Source organism: Lycorma delicatula, chromosome 1, assembly GCF_047948215.1.
Source record: "Lycorma delicatula isolate Av1 chromosome 1, ASM4794821v1, whole genome shotgun sequence".
Classification (NCBI taxonomy): Eukaryota; Metazoa; Arthropoda; class Insecta; order Hemiptera; family Fulgoridae; genus Lycorma; species Lycorma delicatula.
The window spans coordinates 19,120,380-19,137,689 of NC_134455.1; the positions used below are offsets into that span (position 1 = coordinate 19,120,380).

Below are 17,310 nucleotides of genomic sequence, written 5' to 3' on the forward strand. Positions count from 1 at the left end.
AAAATTGATGGTAATTAGGTGCTTTTGTGTAAAATTGTTTTATAAAAATGGTGAATTCATGATAACTGAATGAAGGTTATTTCAAAATCAGTGCAATATTCTGCGTCATGGGTGGGTGTCTCTCAGTCAATTTATTCATTACTTCTAAAGTTTTAATTATTCTTGATTGAATGTTGGTACTGGCAGTATATTAACAGAGTGGAATAAATCGATAAATAATGGACTATCAGTCTAAAAATACAACAGTATGTAGTTTGAAAGAAATATACACTACCAAAGATTTAATTTAAAAATATTTATTAATTACTCATGTTCTTTTTCTTTTAATTATTTCATATTTATAAAATACAATAAATATGGAAAAAAAATCACTTCCACAGAAATAAAATCCACAACAGAATTAAAGTTCATTATTTTTGAAAATACAATTATATTCTTCACAGAAGAAAATTACATGAATGCAGAATGTAAAAATGAAAACTGACATCTATTCGTTCATTACCTATATTCTGTCCAATGACTCCAACATAATTATACTATTTCCACGAATAACCTGTAAAAAATAATGTTTGCTTAATATAATAGTAAATACAAGCTTTTTACTACTGAAAAAAGTAAACAAAAACCTACTACTCTACTAGTAGTATAACTATAAATGAAAACTGATAACTTATGCATTAATAGCAGACATATATATTCAAGCTGTTTATAAACAAACTTTTGTTGACTACATCAAGTTTTATGAAAAATTTAAGAAAAATCTAAAGAGTATGTAAGCACTTTAAGAGTATAACAGTAATTTTAAGTTACATGTTTCATGAATAGTAAAATATTTTGAGGGTGTTGTTAATAAGTTGCATAATGTGCCATTTTACTATCATTTCTTTGATTAGTGACTTAATTTTAATGATAAAATAGCTGTATGTTGGTCAATGTTTGCAGTAATGGAGAAATACCTTTGACACCAAATGGCGACTGCAGTTACAGGGAAAAATTCCAATTTATATTATTTGTTTTTCTAATTCAGCTACCTAAATAAATTGTTTTACGCTGAAAAAAAAGCCGTATTATTGGCATTTTTGCATTAATGCAAAAAATAAATTTAACAAAATTGTGTTAATTAATCAACACTGTTTAGCATACTGTTTTTGCTTTCAGGAATGTCTGAAACTGAAAGAAAAATGTTTTAAGTCCAAGCAGGGTAAACCCTGTGAGGAGATTAAGAAAACGGCTTGACAACTCTTCATCCTCTTCTGGAGATGAGGAGTTGAAAGCAAATGCTTCTTGTTCTTCATGGGCTGGAGAGAATGAAGATCAATTAATGATTGAAAAGTTTTCTAAAGGTAATGGGAGGACTGCAGGTTCAGTCACATTAGTACAGGCGTTCTAATAGACTACCCACCGGGTTGGTCTAGTGGTGAACGCGTCTTCCCAAATCAGCTGATTTGGAAGTCCAGAGTTCCAAGTCATTGTAAAGCCAGCTATTTTTACACGGACTTGAATACTAGATCGTGGATACCGGTGTTCTTTGGTGGTTGGGTTTCAATTAACATCTCAGGTATGGTCGAACTGAGAATGTACAAGACTACACTTCATTCACTCATACATATCATCCTCTGAAGTATTATCTAAACAGTAGTTACCGGAGGCTAAACAGGAAAAAGAAAGAAAGAAAAGGCGTTTGAAGAGAAGTATGACTTCTTAATTTAATTTTTGGAAAACCGAAGAACTAAGGCTAATATGCAGGACAAGATTTTCCCTAAGATCAGGGAACTTAAAACCTATTGCTGAAGCCTTGGCTCAAGGCTATGAAAAACTGGCTATTAAGCCTGAAGTGAGAGAGATTTAAGGGAGATTTCTGCCTCTCCCGTGGGGTTCCACAGCAGTGGTTGCCGTAGCGTAAATGGTATGCAGAGGTGCTGAAAGAGGCAGGAGTCTAGTCTGTCTGGTAAACAGCTAGAGGTTGTGTTAATCAACCTAAAGGAAGGAGCAACTACTAAAACAACTAAGGAGATGAAGGACGAGTTTCACATCATTCTTTGACAAAAGAGGCAGAACATGAGAATTCGTAATATTAGAGAGACAAAAAAATGAGTTAGTCATCATTACTGATGACAAAGAAATTGCGTGGGTCATCTCCAACTACTTTTAAGCCAGAAAGTCCGATATGAAAGTCGACCCTAAAGGCAAGAGGCATCCTAAAGTGGATTATCTATAACGTAGATCGACGGCTGTCTGAGGAAGAATTAATGGCTCTCATTAGGGAGCAAAATACTCAGAGGATGAGACTACACATTTAAGTCTGAGAGTATTATTTGAATTGGGTAGTGCAAGGTGGAGTGCTACCATGGGATTTTTGAGGTTAGATCTAACTTTTCAAGAGCTTCACTGCAGCGGGTAGGTTGTTTGTAGACTTCTCTTAGTGTAAGGTCTAGGAGTACTTAGATGTCCAGCGCTGTTGTAAGTGCTGCAAGTTTGGTCATAGGGCTAAGTTCTGTGAACATCCTGCATTGTGATGATGAAGAACATATGCGTGAGGAGTGTCTGACTTGTATTAATTGCAAATCTGTTCAAAAGGACCATAAGCACTCTGTGAACAGTAAAGATTACGGGTGTTATCAGAGAGCTCTCGATACATACAATAATTCTATTTAGTTAAATGATTCGATTTAGTCAATTAAATGCACAGGGTACTTACATTGCTTAGATTGAGTTTGGAGATATTGCATTACATAGAGCAGGGGTGGCCAACTTTTTTGTATATAAGATCGACTTTTTATCTTAAACGTGTGTCGCGATCAACTTGTCATAGGCGTAGTCTAAGGGGGAAGAAGGGGTGTGAAATGCATACTATGTTTATACACTGTGTTTCTGTATAAGGTGGATTCCAGCGAGGTATGGGTAGATAAGTAAAATATATTTCCAGACCCTACTTTTGATAACAGCATTCCGTACATGCGGTACCTAAAAAATTTGATTTTCCGACACTTTTCAGGATAGATTTTTACAAACTTAAAATGCAATTTAATTTTTTTATAAACTGCAATGTATAAGTTGTACTACTTAATCGTAAATATGAAAAAGTTATAAAACTGCACAGTATGGATGATATTTTGATTTCAATATTTCACTTTCGTGTTTTTTTGGGCCAGGAAAATTTATAATGAAGGAATAATATGACTTACTTTTTGCTAATTTATCAATAGCTCGCTGAGTAAACCTCGTACTGAAATATAGATATACGACTTATCTAACTGTGTAAAAAACAACAACAATAATTATTTAAAGGGCCAAAAAACTCACGTCCAGGGGAATTAAAAGAACATGGATAATTATTAACAAATTTTTTAATTCAAAGTAGCTACAGATAAAGACAGATTTAGAATTTACTTTGTTGCCTTAACATTAATGGGAAGACTGAGTTTGCACGTCTGTAACCAAGGAATTAGGTGTATATCCTAACAAAGATAATAATAATGAGTTCAGTGTGGGAATCTTTGTTAGCTTCAAGTATGAAAATGCCGATTCGCATAGGTGTGTAGATCCAAAACAAGAATAGATATATTCGCTACATTTGGTGATACTGGGATATTTTTCTTGGTTGACATATTTCCAAAAATCTTCTTCACATTTTCTGGCTTATAAGATTAAGTCAGTTTGTAAAATTATAATTTCATTTTCTAATGCCCTTTGATCCATATGAAATATGTCTGAAAATTTTTTGCTAATGAGTTTCCTACTTAAATCTTATTTAAAAGGAAAAGATATAAATTCCACAATTTCTTTATTTTTTAAAAATCCTGGAATCTTACCTCAAAATATTCATTACTTTTTGGATTTCCACAACGTATTTGTCGATCTTATAATTAATATTTTTATGTTTTTGTAGGTTACCTGTCATATTTGGAAAATGATCAGATTATTTTGTTGCAGATCTTCTATTAGCAAAATAAATTTTGTTTTATATGCGTCTATGCAGCTGATCATATCAATTACTGTTTTATTTTTACCTTGTAATTCTAAATATAAATGACTTAATATTGAAGTAAAATTGTTAGAAATGCTAAGTCACTAAGCCAAGTTTCATCATCTAAATTTTCACAGTTTCCATCTTGTTTGTGAAGAAAATCTGTAATTTCAGACAATAAATCACGAAATCGCTGCAGAAATTTACCTCTGCTCAGCCATCTGACATCGGTATGCAGTAATAATTTAGGTTGGCCTTCATCGAGCTGCAGTTGGAAGAGACGGCATTTGAGGGAACTTCTTCGAATTGAATTAACAATTTTAAATGCTATGTCCATTACCTCTTTTGTGTTTAGTCTCTTGCTAGCTAACACTTGCTGGTGAATTATGCTGTGATAGCTCAAAAAAGCTGTGAATTCATTCATCTTCATTTTTACATAGGGCTATAAATCCTGCAACCATTTCATTTCTGCAACCTATTATTGCAGCTGTGCCATCCGTTGTTATTGAGAATAATTTAAAAAGTGATACTTTCAAATCATTGAGCAAGTTTTTGAATATGTCTACATCTCTAGTCCTTTCCTTCAAACAAATCATACCCAACAATTCTTCTTTAGATGTAAAATCCTTAAAAACCATACGAACGAAAACAAGTAATTGTGCTGTATCACTTATATCTGTCGACTCATCACACTAAAGGGAAAAACAATCTGCTCTTTTACATTCCCACTCAACCTTTCAATTCGCATCACTGTGTTTCGAGACAACTGTAGATCTTGAATTGCAGAAACAATTTCACTCTTGTTCTTAAACCATTAAAAAGTGAATCTGACATTTCCAAAAAATAACTTTACAAATCCACCGTCGAAAAATGGCTTACATTTTTTTTCTAAGAGATAGCTTACTTTGAATGATGCAGTAGTTACTGCTTGTGACTTTTCAACCTTGGCTTTTTAAAAACGCTTTGTTGATTTAATTGAGTTTTAAGATCCCTAACTTTATGTTTTATCAGTTCAGAATTTGGTTGATAATCTGTTTGATACTTGTTATATAAAGCTATGAAGTCCAGTAAGCTGACTTCAGATAAAGTTTGAGAAATTGAACATGGCAATACCTTGTAGCAGGCCAGATGAGATGAGATAGAGGGTGGGAGTTATATGCATGATCTCTTTCCAAATGTTGCTGGCTTGCAGGATGCCTCTTAGGTTCACACTAATAAATATCTGATGCAATTTCTTTCCGGTCATGATGCTTTTAGGAACAGACTGCAGAAATTTGGCCTGGTAGATTCATGGATGTATCCTCAGTGTGAAAAATTAGATGACACATACCATGTTCTTTATGAATGCTCGAATTATGAGTTAATCCGCACAGACACATCTGTCAGCTTGATCTTATTGTGTCAGCGTTGGATCTCCGTGTAAACTTGAGAAGCCAAGCCAATAGTCAATAGTGGAGTTACTTAAAAGAAAGGATCACTGAAGGGATCTAGAACTCTGCTAGGATTTCTTTGTATAATGTTTTTGTTGATGGTTTGTTTTACAAATTATGTCTTTTTGTTGTTGATTTTGTCTTTTTGTTTCAATGTTACTGTTATCATTCCATGTAATATTGTAATGTTTCATGTTGAGTGTAGAACTCACTTTTACCTTCTACTGGCAGGCAGTTCAGTTCCTTTGCTTGGTTAAGTCCTTTCAGTCTTGCTTAAGACTCAGTAAGATGTGTTTTGAGTTTATTAAATAGTAGTATGTGAATGTTACTCGTGGCATTAGCATTGGTGGCCTACCGGCCAAGATGGACAGGAATATGTCAAAAGCAGAGGTTTCAAAGATGCCCTTCGGTAAAGCACATAATGGCTAGGAACAAAGGGGGATGCATTGAAGGTGGATGTTGCTACTTTTTTCAAAGGAGCACATTCAGTTACCCAAATTTCCGCAACAGCTCACGAAAAAAATGATTTTTATTTCACATTATGTAATACATTTAAATAAAAGTTAGTAATGATTGATTAAGATGCTTAAAAGAGAAAGCTGTTTTGAATTTATTTCTTTACCAATTTTATCAACGAAGATAATAAACAGTAAATCATCGAGATTAAAAGGGATATAATTAATAATAAGAGAATAACACACACATCGAGTTAAAAAAAAACATATGATTCAGCAGAAACAATAACTGCATCTAAGTGAAAAAGGGTGACCATGTTGCCAGGCAAGAGGATGGTAGATAGATTTAGAGGGGAATTGAATGAGAAGTGAACTAGAGATTAAGAAATAGACAGAAAGATAGCATAGTAAAAATTGAAGTGGATGAGAATGCAAAAGACTGCAAGAAGTAGTGGAACCTGGAAGAGGCTTATGCTCATTAGTGGACCTAGCTTCCAGAATATAATTCTTAATATTAAATGTTTAGAAATTAAAGAACAGCCTGTTGAAACACACAATAATAATAAATAAAACTTACAGAATAACAAAATTTAACACAATAAGCAGTGTTTATAAAAAAACAAATTTGACTACTAACACTATCTGAAATAACAGAAACCATAGTAAGTAATAAATACACTATTAATGGAATTTAAAATAATTGTGGTAAAAACATATAATTATAAGAGCAACAGAAAATATGAAATATAAATCCATTGAGCAACACAATATCACTCACTTGTATGTTGATTATGATAATTTTTATTTTCATTTTAATAATACCTGCAGAAAAATCTTACACAAACAGCAGACTTACCGTAATAAAATAAAAATTAATAAAAAATACCAACCACCATCCCAATATTGATCTTAGATCCATCCTTCCTTTCCTCTATCGATTCATCCACTACTAGATTCATAAATGGGTCAAACCCTCTAAGAATTCCAGTAACATGTCTTCCTCCATTCAGTTTTACTACAAAAAAATCATGCATATAAAATTTATTCTTTCACAAATTAATATAACAATAAAAAATTGAAAAAACAATAGTTGTAATAAATAACACTAAAATAATAAACAACTGGCATAATGATTTAGAATAAAAAGTGGTTGTAAGTTTTCAAAGGCCAAGCAATTTGTTAAAAGAAAGAAAATGTAAGTTTCAAATTCAATAGGTTTGTAGGTGTTTGCAAGTAACTACGAGGTCTGTACATAAGGTAATGAGACTAGTGTTTTTTGGCAGCCAAAGTGGCAACACTGTAAAGTTACTAGTAAACATATGGTTATATGAACAGCTGATTTATATTAGGTATTAATATTGTTAGTCTACTGTTGCCACGTGAGATGTAAACAAACCTTTTGTGAAATCAGTTTTTGTTGTGCATTACAAAAAATGAGTGGTACTAACTATGAGCAATGTTGTGCAATCAAGTTTTGTGTTAAACTCAGAGTGAATGTTACTGAAACTTTTTCAAAACAATCTTTTTTTTTTTTGAAAAGGGTGTATGGCGATTACGCTCTGTCACAAGCCCAAGTTTTTAGGTGGTTTAAAGCATTTTCAGGTGGCTGGGAATCAGTTGCAAACGATCCACACTCTGGAAGACCGTTAACGTCAAAAAGTTATGACAATGTTGCATGAATCAGACTTGATACAGTACAACTGACAATTAACTGTTAGATTGATTAACATTAGTGCAAAATTGGTCCCAAAAAAACTCACTGTTGAACAGAAAAACAATAGTGCAAGTGTGCTGTGATCTTCTGTGGTGAATTGAAACTGATCCTAATTTCATCCTCTGAAGAATGCCTAATGGTGAATTCAGAGGTAAAAAAAAATAAAATTTGTTTGAATGCATAAAAAAAACTCTATTTCTATTCACGTCAAAGTATAACTTCTTACATGCATACATAAGTACACACGAGCTGTTTATTATGTAACTATTTTTGCAACTACTTTGATGGTCCCACATTAAAATTTTGGTGTGAATGAACTTAAATCACAATAATATATTTTTTTATTACCTTGCATCTTCCACTGCTATTGCTCTTGTACACAGATTTCTATTAATGAAATTTAAATATTGTGTTTACTTCACTGGTGTAATTTTTTACCACTCTTTCTATGATTTAGAATACTACAGGATTGATGTAAATGCAGTGTGGAAGTTTTAAATTTAACTGCAATCTCAATTATTTTACAGGTCATTACATGTAAAGTTCAAGGACTCAATCTGACCTGACATTGTTCTTGGATTTGTATAAATAATCCAACCACAAAAATAGTAGAGCGGTGAATTTTAAGTCCTTAACTTGTTCAGTTCATATTTTATGAGCTATCAACAATAAAGAATGTTCATTAACCTTCATACCATTGAAAATGTTTTCTTCTGCCGTATTTAGGCATCATTTTATTTCTGTTAACATTTTAAAGCACGAAAATTCATTTATATAACATGCATTATATTAAATTATGAAAAATAGGACTTTTGAACACACACTCATCCAACACCATACTACGTAGTTCCTTGGTTGTCCGAGATGGTGCTACTTGTATTGACTACAAAAATTTAGTTCAGGAACTTTTCAGATATACTGTATATGTCAGCAAACGATTCAAAAAGCTACCTGAAGCAGAAGGTAAGAAGAGCACAAGATGCTATTGCTACTACAGCATCAGCTGCTGCTGGTTTGGGTGTTACCGATGTAATGCAAACATTAAAGAGTAGCAGTGTGAAGGATGTAAAAATCTGGATATCCTGATTGAAGAGCTCAAAGTCAAACTTTTGATCTCAGCTCCCCCATAACAAGTTCAGATTTAGCACCCAGTAGCTGGAGTATTGAGAAAAAGCTGACAAATTCCAGGGTTCAATGCGAATGGTGAAGCAGGCCAGAAAGTTCAAATCTAAGTTGGTATTTTGGTGACACCAGAAACAAAAGGAGGAAAAAAACTGAATAATGATATTAGACAATGGGTCATCAAATTTTTTGAAGATGATGAATTTTCGCAAATCTGTCCAGGAAAGAAAGATTTTGTTTCATTTAGGATAAATGGTGAAAAAGTCCAAATGCAGAAATGTCTACTTCTGTGCAATTTAAAAGAAATATTCAAGCTTACTGTACACATTATAGCTGTGAAATAGACTTCTAAAAATTTTGTGACCATTGGCTAAAGTGATGCATTACAGTTGATGCTGCTGGCACACATTCAGTTTGCATTTGTACCATTCATCAAAATGTTAAGCTCATGATAGCTACAACATCCATCAAGGATGACTACAAGGTATTTATTGAAAAACTTAGAAAGCTTAGAATCTAAGGATTGCAAGTTACAACATTGTGAACAGTGTCCTGGGAAAACTGGATTGGAGTCCTATTAGATAAGCTTAAAAAGAATGACTTGGAGGAACAAATGAAATATAAGCAGTGGATTCATATAGACAGACACACATTGGAGATGCAACAGGCAACTATGGAAAATTTTATTGAAGAGCTTTACTTAGGTATTTTGCCTGACTAGTCACAATTTTGTTTCAAAACATCAAAGTTCATACTTAGAACAACTGAAGGCAAATTTAGATGAAGGATATTCCATTTTGATGCAACGAAGTTTAAAAATTTTATTGTATCACTAATTTTGAATTTGATGATATTTGGTATATAACTAGCCACCTTGTAGTGGGCAAAAATTTTTTTTTTATTTTGAAAATTATTTTTCTTGAGTAATACAGTATTTTCTAACTAGCTAACAGGTAAAAACAGCCATTTTTGTCACTTTTTCCATGAGCTGTAGCATTCTTATTTTACATCAAACAGAGGTGTCAAAAAGGGCATTTCAGAATTAGTAAAGGTAGAACTTCATCTTAGTGCACTTAAAATTAATTTTGTTACATAACCAAATCTTGTAATGTTTACTGATGTTACGTTAACAAATTGTTTTGTTTTTTTTTTTCAAATTTTCGAATCAAAATAAATAATGAAGGGCTTAAGGTAACAAGCCTGTTTTTTACTTTTGAACTCTTAGGTACTAGTAGTATTTATAAAAAAAAATTGGACTGTTACCGAGTGTCCTTTATTAAAAATAAATGGCCACCAAGTTGTAAGATTTTGAAAATGTCTCATTTTTAGGGCCCAAAACCACATGTAGGACAGGTGATAAAAATGTAAAATGTTTATAACAGTAAGTACTTTTTATCTATTTTAAAAACATATAAAATTTACTTTGTTACTCAAAGGGGTTGACAAGTAATGAAGCCATCAAAACCGTTAAAAATACTATTCCTTCTAACCATGAACAATGTTCCAATTCACAGCATGTATTTTTTCAGGTAATAATGTAGGCCTACAATATAAGATAGTTTGATATGTCTATAATGAGATAGCTTATATTCTAGATAGTTTATTACTTAAATTACAACTCACACACACAAACTCATGTTTAACATGAATGTGAATAGGCATGAATGTTTACGTAATCCTAATGCAAACATGCAGAAGGCTCAGTTACTGTTTGATTTCAATGTGAAATGATGTATTGTTGCTAATGTTAATACTGTGGTTAAGTAATGTACACTTGTATATAAAGTAATTTTATTAGCAGTAAACTTCTCTTTAATGCGATATATTTTATTTTTAAATCTATTAATTAAAGAAATTTTTATTTTAGCTGTAGAGAAACAGGGATAAGACAAAATGATGTGCAATTGGTAGTTTATAATTTATACTAACTGTATTGTTATTGTAAGAACCCTTGAATTTTATAAAAACGAACTATGGAGTGTTCAATTGGCAATCACATCAAATCAGTATGTCACACATTGACTTACAATAGATCTTCAGTATTGCACAATATTTTTAATTTTACTGAATAGCAAATAACATAGATAACTTTAAGTGGATGCACTGAAACAAAAACTATCTGAACTTTTCATAAAACCAAATATTTAGATAAATATTTTCATAATAATGGGAAAAGTTGCTCTGACCCATTTAGCCGTCACACTAAACCAGTTAATAAATCTCTTCAAGAAATATCTTTCACACTTTCAACAAGCAATCCAATTTTAAAATTAATTTCAGACAGAGCACTGTAAACACTGATATACTCAGAAGTCAGTCTTTTGGTATAAGTTTTTTGGACAGCTAAAGTAATTACAAAAATTAATTATTTCCACTCCAAAACTTAACGCAACTTTGACAATGTATCTGTAGAGTTAAAAAAAATCATAACACTAAAATAGCCACCCTACAATAACCTTAAACTGCAAACCACGTAAAAAAAAAATGATTCATTCTTTTGCACTAATTCAATGATCAATTTTCAAATCATATATTTATGATTGTGAGAGATTAGAATGTAAATCACTCTTATAAACAATACAGTCATTCTCAAAAATAACAAATCCCTCTAGCCAAGCTTACAAAATGATGCGAAACAAAAGGTTTTTCTTCATGTAAACGTTCCCAAATAAATCGTTACTTGTAACAATTGAAACTCACAGATCCAAAACGTGTCAACAATTCTAGAAAATCACGGTCTTTCCATACAGTGCACATGATTACAATAAAAGACAACTGTTGACTTGTGTCATTTGTAATTCGTGTACTTTAAATAGGTTACAGTTATAAGAAAGTAAGGGTAGATCGTGCAAAGCAACAAAATAATGTATCTTCTTCTGTCAAGGAATAAACCTACATTGCTCTTATGAGGGGATGATATAACTTAATTTTCAGAGAATTAATGTGAAAAGAGGAGACCGAGATACAATCTCACAGAATACCACTGCCACCAACATGCACACACAGTAAACACAACTATAACCTAATGGTTACATCACAAACAAAACAATTTTTATAATACAGTAAAAACGATACAATGAAATACTTACATGATAATTTTTTGTCCATGTACCTGCAACAAAATAGTGCGTCAGCAGAGACAAAACAACACATAGTTACACACTTTTTAATAATAATCATGTTTAAATATATAACTCAACTGTGGAAACTGAAATGATTTAACACAATAAAACTACTTTTCTACAAGTTTTGGCACATAACTAAGTAAAAGAAGTGATTTGGGCAATTGCAAGAAACCAACTTTGAATTAATCAATAGCATACTTTCAGAAACCTGAAATGTATCCAATACTAACTAAATGTAACACTGATGCTACTAAATAAATGGAAATATTATCTGGTCAAAAATGTTGGATGTTTGGTCAATATTGAGGATAAATATCTAAGGAATTATCAATTACACTTTCAATCAGTATATGTGTGTGTGTGTGTGTGTCTGCAATGTGTGTATGAGAGAGAACAGTATATAAAAATGTAAAATAATAACTATTTAAACCATCAAGACAATAAATTATTACACTCACTTTCTAAATTATACTTCAGTTGTTTTTCACACCATCAGTCTGTTTTAAAACACAGACGTTAAAATGATTCAGTAAAGCCCTTGCCAAAAAAGCTTCAGTTGTTAATTACCTGCAACTAGTCTTTCTTGACTTTTTAGTATTAATATCCTAATCACCATAATCAAATTTTGTTAACCAATTTATCAGTTACCAGTTAACATGCTTCTTCTAAATTTAACCAATACCAAACATTACTTTACAAGAAACAAATCAACAGGATAAAAAAGGAATTGGATACAATTATTTAATAAAACAGAAAAAATAACAAATATTTACAATAAATATAGTTCATATACAAATTGATTTTACAAGTTAAAAATATTTTGAAGCCATTAAAAATATCAAAATAGAACTGACAGACATCATTCATGTGGTATATATAAAATAAAATTTGGCAATTTTAATATAAGAATAGGAAAAATAAACAAATTTTATAAATAATGGAAATATTTTCAAAACATTAAAAACTAATATCAATGGAAACATTGATATTGGTTTTTAATACAATAAATGGTTTGAAATGAAAATCAGAAGAGGTGGAAGGAGGGAGCTTTCCTCCCTATTTCACAATATCATTATACTGTTCTAATAATTTATATATATTTTAATCTAGATTTATATTATCCTAGTCTGTTTAGTACCTTAAGGGCTAACCCTAAATTTTTATTAAAGTAATAGGTGAATTTACAATGTTAACAGTATTAATGTTAACGTTATTGTAGTTTGCTAAATTAAATGTAAATATGTCCTGCTAAACAGTGCTACCCTCTACAAATGCAACCATAATTTTATTTACACGCATGACTTAAGTAATGCATAGAATTTTTCTTATTCCATATAATTAAAATTAGGGATCGTTTCCATTGACAGCATTTTTGTTGGGAATAGTGTAAACGTGCCTCAGTATAGGATGGAATGACATTATAGTCACAAGGCACACCATTACCACTGCCACAAGCAGTATTTAATTTACTTATCATATTACGTTCCCCAGAAATCATACAAGCGAGTTGATTCCTATTTTATTTCTATATAGTGAATGTTTAGTATTAAATCAAAATACACATTTGTAAAAATAAAAATAACTTTAAAATATTAAGGAAAGTAATAAATAATATTGTAATCAATCAGATACTGAATCGTTACTACTCTGACAATAATCTGGCCCCACCAACTTACAGCCAGCGGTCCAGTCAGTTGTGCCAGCAATATGTAACAAAGATGTCATTCCAGTTTATGGTGCGCTTAAACTATTCCCAACAAAAGTGCAAAAGTTGCCACTTAATGGAAAAGATCCAGAATTACTATATATTAAATGCACGATGATAATTTTGCAAATTTGCGACATAGCATAATCCATTATTCATAAAATGGCCCTCACTGCATTTTTAACACAAATCTTCATTTCTGTATTTTACATTGTAATTGCTATGTTTATACTTTAATCTTACAATTTTTTTAAGTACAAATTTTTTCATGTTGGAATTAAGACTTATTGTTGTAAATAGTTCCATGTAGGTTACCTAAACTTCAATTACATTCATTGCTACGTAAATAAATCTTTAAAGCAAATATAAAAGATTCAAGATTTGAGTAATTACTGATACGAGAGCAAGTTTTTGCACAATATAAATACAATTAAAAATTTAAAACTTTAAACCTGATTGAAATGAATTAATTTATTTTCTGAAAAAACTATGCTCTGCCTAATGCAATGATTTTACTGCAAATACAATTACCCATTAGTGAAACGTGTGACAAATATTTTCTAACTCCTAGGGTATAGATATGGGTAATTTATAAACAAGAGCCAGAATATGAATAATAAACGTTTTATTCGTTTGTTTTGGGTAATGTCGAAACTAGAGGTGCTTCGAGCATATTTGTAAGCATTACTAAAAATTCGTCAAATGTTCAGTTTAGTATAATTATTAAAGATAGGTGAAAAAATATACATAGAATACACAAAAATACATTACAGTACTAGTGATATGTACTCATACAAACGTTGCTACATCGTTAATTAACGTTGCAGCGAAAGTTAAGGTTATGTTACTTAATTTCATAATACTGCAAATCTTTCAGCAACAAACTGGAAATTACTTAGTTTAATAAATAGATTCAAATTTTAAACACGACTTCGAAAGTATATTTAATTCTTAAATAGGAAAACATAAAAAAAAACTACACCGACAATAAAAGTACAATAGTTAACATAGAACAGAAATTATTTTCTCGAACAGACGATAAGTAAAAAAACAGTATACTCACTTTTTTAATTCAGGAGGATGAGCTTTACTCATAGTCGCAAATGTTTTTACAACAAATTACCAAAATTCTTAACTACTCACGCCAAAAACGTACTTTACACCTTCTCACGCTAAGATGGGCGAGAAAGGTGCGATGACGGGTTTATACTACCAACTGCACAAATACAATAATAAATTTTTTAAATTATAAATAAAGTACCCAAAATGAATCAACGATCAGCAGATTTCAATTCCGCTTAATTATTTGAAATATATTATCAATAATTCTACTACAGTTTCAATTACACCTATATATTATATGTTCCATGAATCATAATATGATACAAAAAAGAAAAACACCGCAGTTATATAAATATTTAATAAACTTCCATGAGTTAACTTTCGCGGTCATACGCATCATCAGTTTATGATTAATATTTTAATTTATATAACAGACAAAATAAATAATTTGTATACTACAATTTTTTTTAATAATTTTTATATTCTGCAAATTCATATATTTTATGATCATGGCTACCACAGTGTTGATTGATCTTAATATGATATAGCAAAGAAAAAGTAATATTAAACACCATTTAACTCTTGGAATTTATTAAATGTTTATATAACTGAGTTTGTGTTTTTCTTTACCATATCTTAATATATATTTGTTTATGTATATATATGTGTGTGTGTGTGTGTGTGTGTGTACAAACAAATATACATACAAATGTACCACGAAGTTCTTCCTGAACTTTCATAACCTATTCTACTAGTGAAAATAATGCAAAAAGTTAATATTAACATAACTTCTAAAATGCGTCGTTTGCGAGTTACGGCTAGTGAAAGATTTCGCTCGGATTTCAGCTACCCTGGTGATATGAGGTCGTACTGAAATTTTAAGGGCGTTAATTAAGGAGCAAAATTAATGATTTCTTATGGTTTTTACCTCAAAAATCAAATAAATAGGCAGAACCGCATCTCCAGGAGTTTTTTTTAGAAATCTGGGGTGAAAACTAATTAATTGGGATAAAAACTCTGTTTTTTTTTAAGTTTGAAGTACAATACTTTGTTAAGAATGAATATAGAAAGGATTCTTAACTATCTTGTGCCATTGCTTCAAGGATCTGGATCTACAGAATATTGTTATAATTTAAAGTGGTTATTCGCTTTAATCTATGAAAGAATATTATGGGTCTCTCCAGCTATGATGTGGTATCAAATGGTTCATAAAAAATTATATTTGTACATTTATAATGTTATATTATACTGCATATAAGTTTTTATTTACTTTTAACATTTTATTTCAAATTGTTTTTTCTATTTTCTAGGCAAAAGTGAATCTAGGTAGAAAGAGTATAGATTTAGACAAGATTGAAGAAGATTGGTAACTGGTAATTGTAGGAAAAAATATATTTGTATACATATCCCATGCAGAGTTTAAAATGTATTATAATAAATTGGTGAACAAAGACTTTTACTAGATACTAGTTTGGTTTAACTTAAAAATACTGTATTTTTTTAGTAATGTAGTCTTATATAATTGTTGTTACTAAGCCTTTATTTAACTCATAATTTTCAAATAATCTTCTGATGATGATAATTCTGTGTTAGGTTTGAATATCCTAGCCAACTCAGTTAAAATTAATACTTCATTTTTCACTGATTGACAGATCACTATGCAGAATGCTTGTAATATGCTGATGGTATACAAGGAGTTGTACTTGTGTACCATTAATTAAGGCAGATTACCCTCATTTCTGTGCACAAGATATACAGAATGGTCCAAAAGTTGCAGTACAGTCTATTATTTCAGAAGTTTTACAGAAAATGAAACATTTGGATACACCAACATAAATTAGATATGAGGGCTCACCTTTGAGGCATAATACAACAATGGCTGTCATTTTGAATTGCCGTTCATTTATTTAAATGAGAAGAGAATCATGTGAGATATCAAAACAGATTGAAATTTTACCAGAAATTCATTTCTGCAATCAGATTTCACATACCTGTTACAGTGTAGGAGTTATTGACATCCAAAATTGACACTGGAGGGCTACATGATGTGTTCAATATGTTGACCATTTTGTTGAATGCATAACTACAGACGCTTAATCCAGTCAGCAGACACTCGCAGAAGCACTTCTGGTGGCATTTCCATGCAGCACAGCATAATTCTTTATTGCAGATAAACATCACGAATCTTCTCCGTGTAAACAAGTTGTTTCAAATGCCCCCGCAAATAAAAGTCCATAGGTGTGAGGTTGAATGATCTTGGTAGCCATTCCACTGTGACACACCAACCCAACCAATCCATTACCCAGGCAACTGGACGTCTTGCCACTGATGAACATTTAGCCCAAAGTGTGGTGGTGCACCATCTTGTTGAAAAAACAAAGGGAATGTTCCATCTTCATTTAAAAGAGAAGGAAAGACAATGTCTCTCAGCATGTACAAGTACCTCTCGGATTTAAGGTTCCATTTAAGAAGATTGGTCCAACTAGACGGGTTCTCCAAATCCCACATCACATTATAATTTTAACATCTCCAACAACATTGGATGGGTCAATCCAATGGGGATTTTCATCACACCAATATTGGTGATTCTGCCAGTTCACCTCGCCACTGACATAAAACATTGTCTTGTCACTGAATACTCTGTGGGAATATAAGGTTGTTCTTATATTGACATAATGCCCATGTACAGAACTTGACATATCTGTCTGGGCCATCCTCAGAAAGTTTTTG

The 17,310-nt window shown here is 31.4% G+C and overlaps 1 protein-coding gene across 1 annotated transcript; it reads right to left on the reverse strand.

Annotated features, from left to right (window-relative positions):
* Nucleotides 1-280: 280 nt before the first annotated feature.
* On the reverse strand, nt 281-14,729 carry SNRPG (small nuclear ribonucleoprotein G). The gene is made up of 4 exons (XM_075375157.1): nt 14,582-14,729; nt 11,778-11,800; nt 6,743-6,867; nt 281-553 (listed from the first exon to the last, which is right to left on the reverse strand). The coding sequence occupies exons 1-4, from the start codon at nt 14,611-14,613 to the stop codon at nt 503-505; spliced, it is 231 nt and encodes a 76-aa protein (XP_075231272.1). The 5' UTR covers nt 14,614-14,729; the 3' UTR covers nt 281-502.
* Between the last annotated feature and the right edge of the window lie 2,581 nt (nt 14,730-17,310).

Coding starts and splice junctions, on each gene's coding strand:
- SNRPG (XM_075375157.1), bottom strand. CDS start 14,613: ATGAGTAAAGCTCATCCTCCTGAATTAAAAAA. Junction 11,801..14,581: donor CATCCTCCTGAATTAAAAAA/GTGAGTATACTG, acceptor ATTTTGTTGCAG/GTACATGGACAAAAAATTAT. Junction 6,868..11,777: donor CATGGACAAAAAATTATCAT/GTAAGTATTTCA, acceptor ATTTTTTTGTAG/TAAAACTGAATGGAGGAAGA.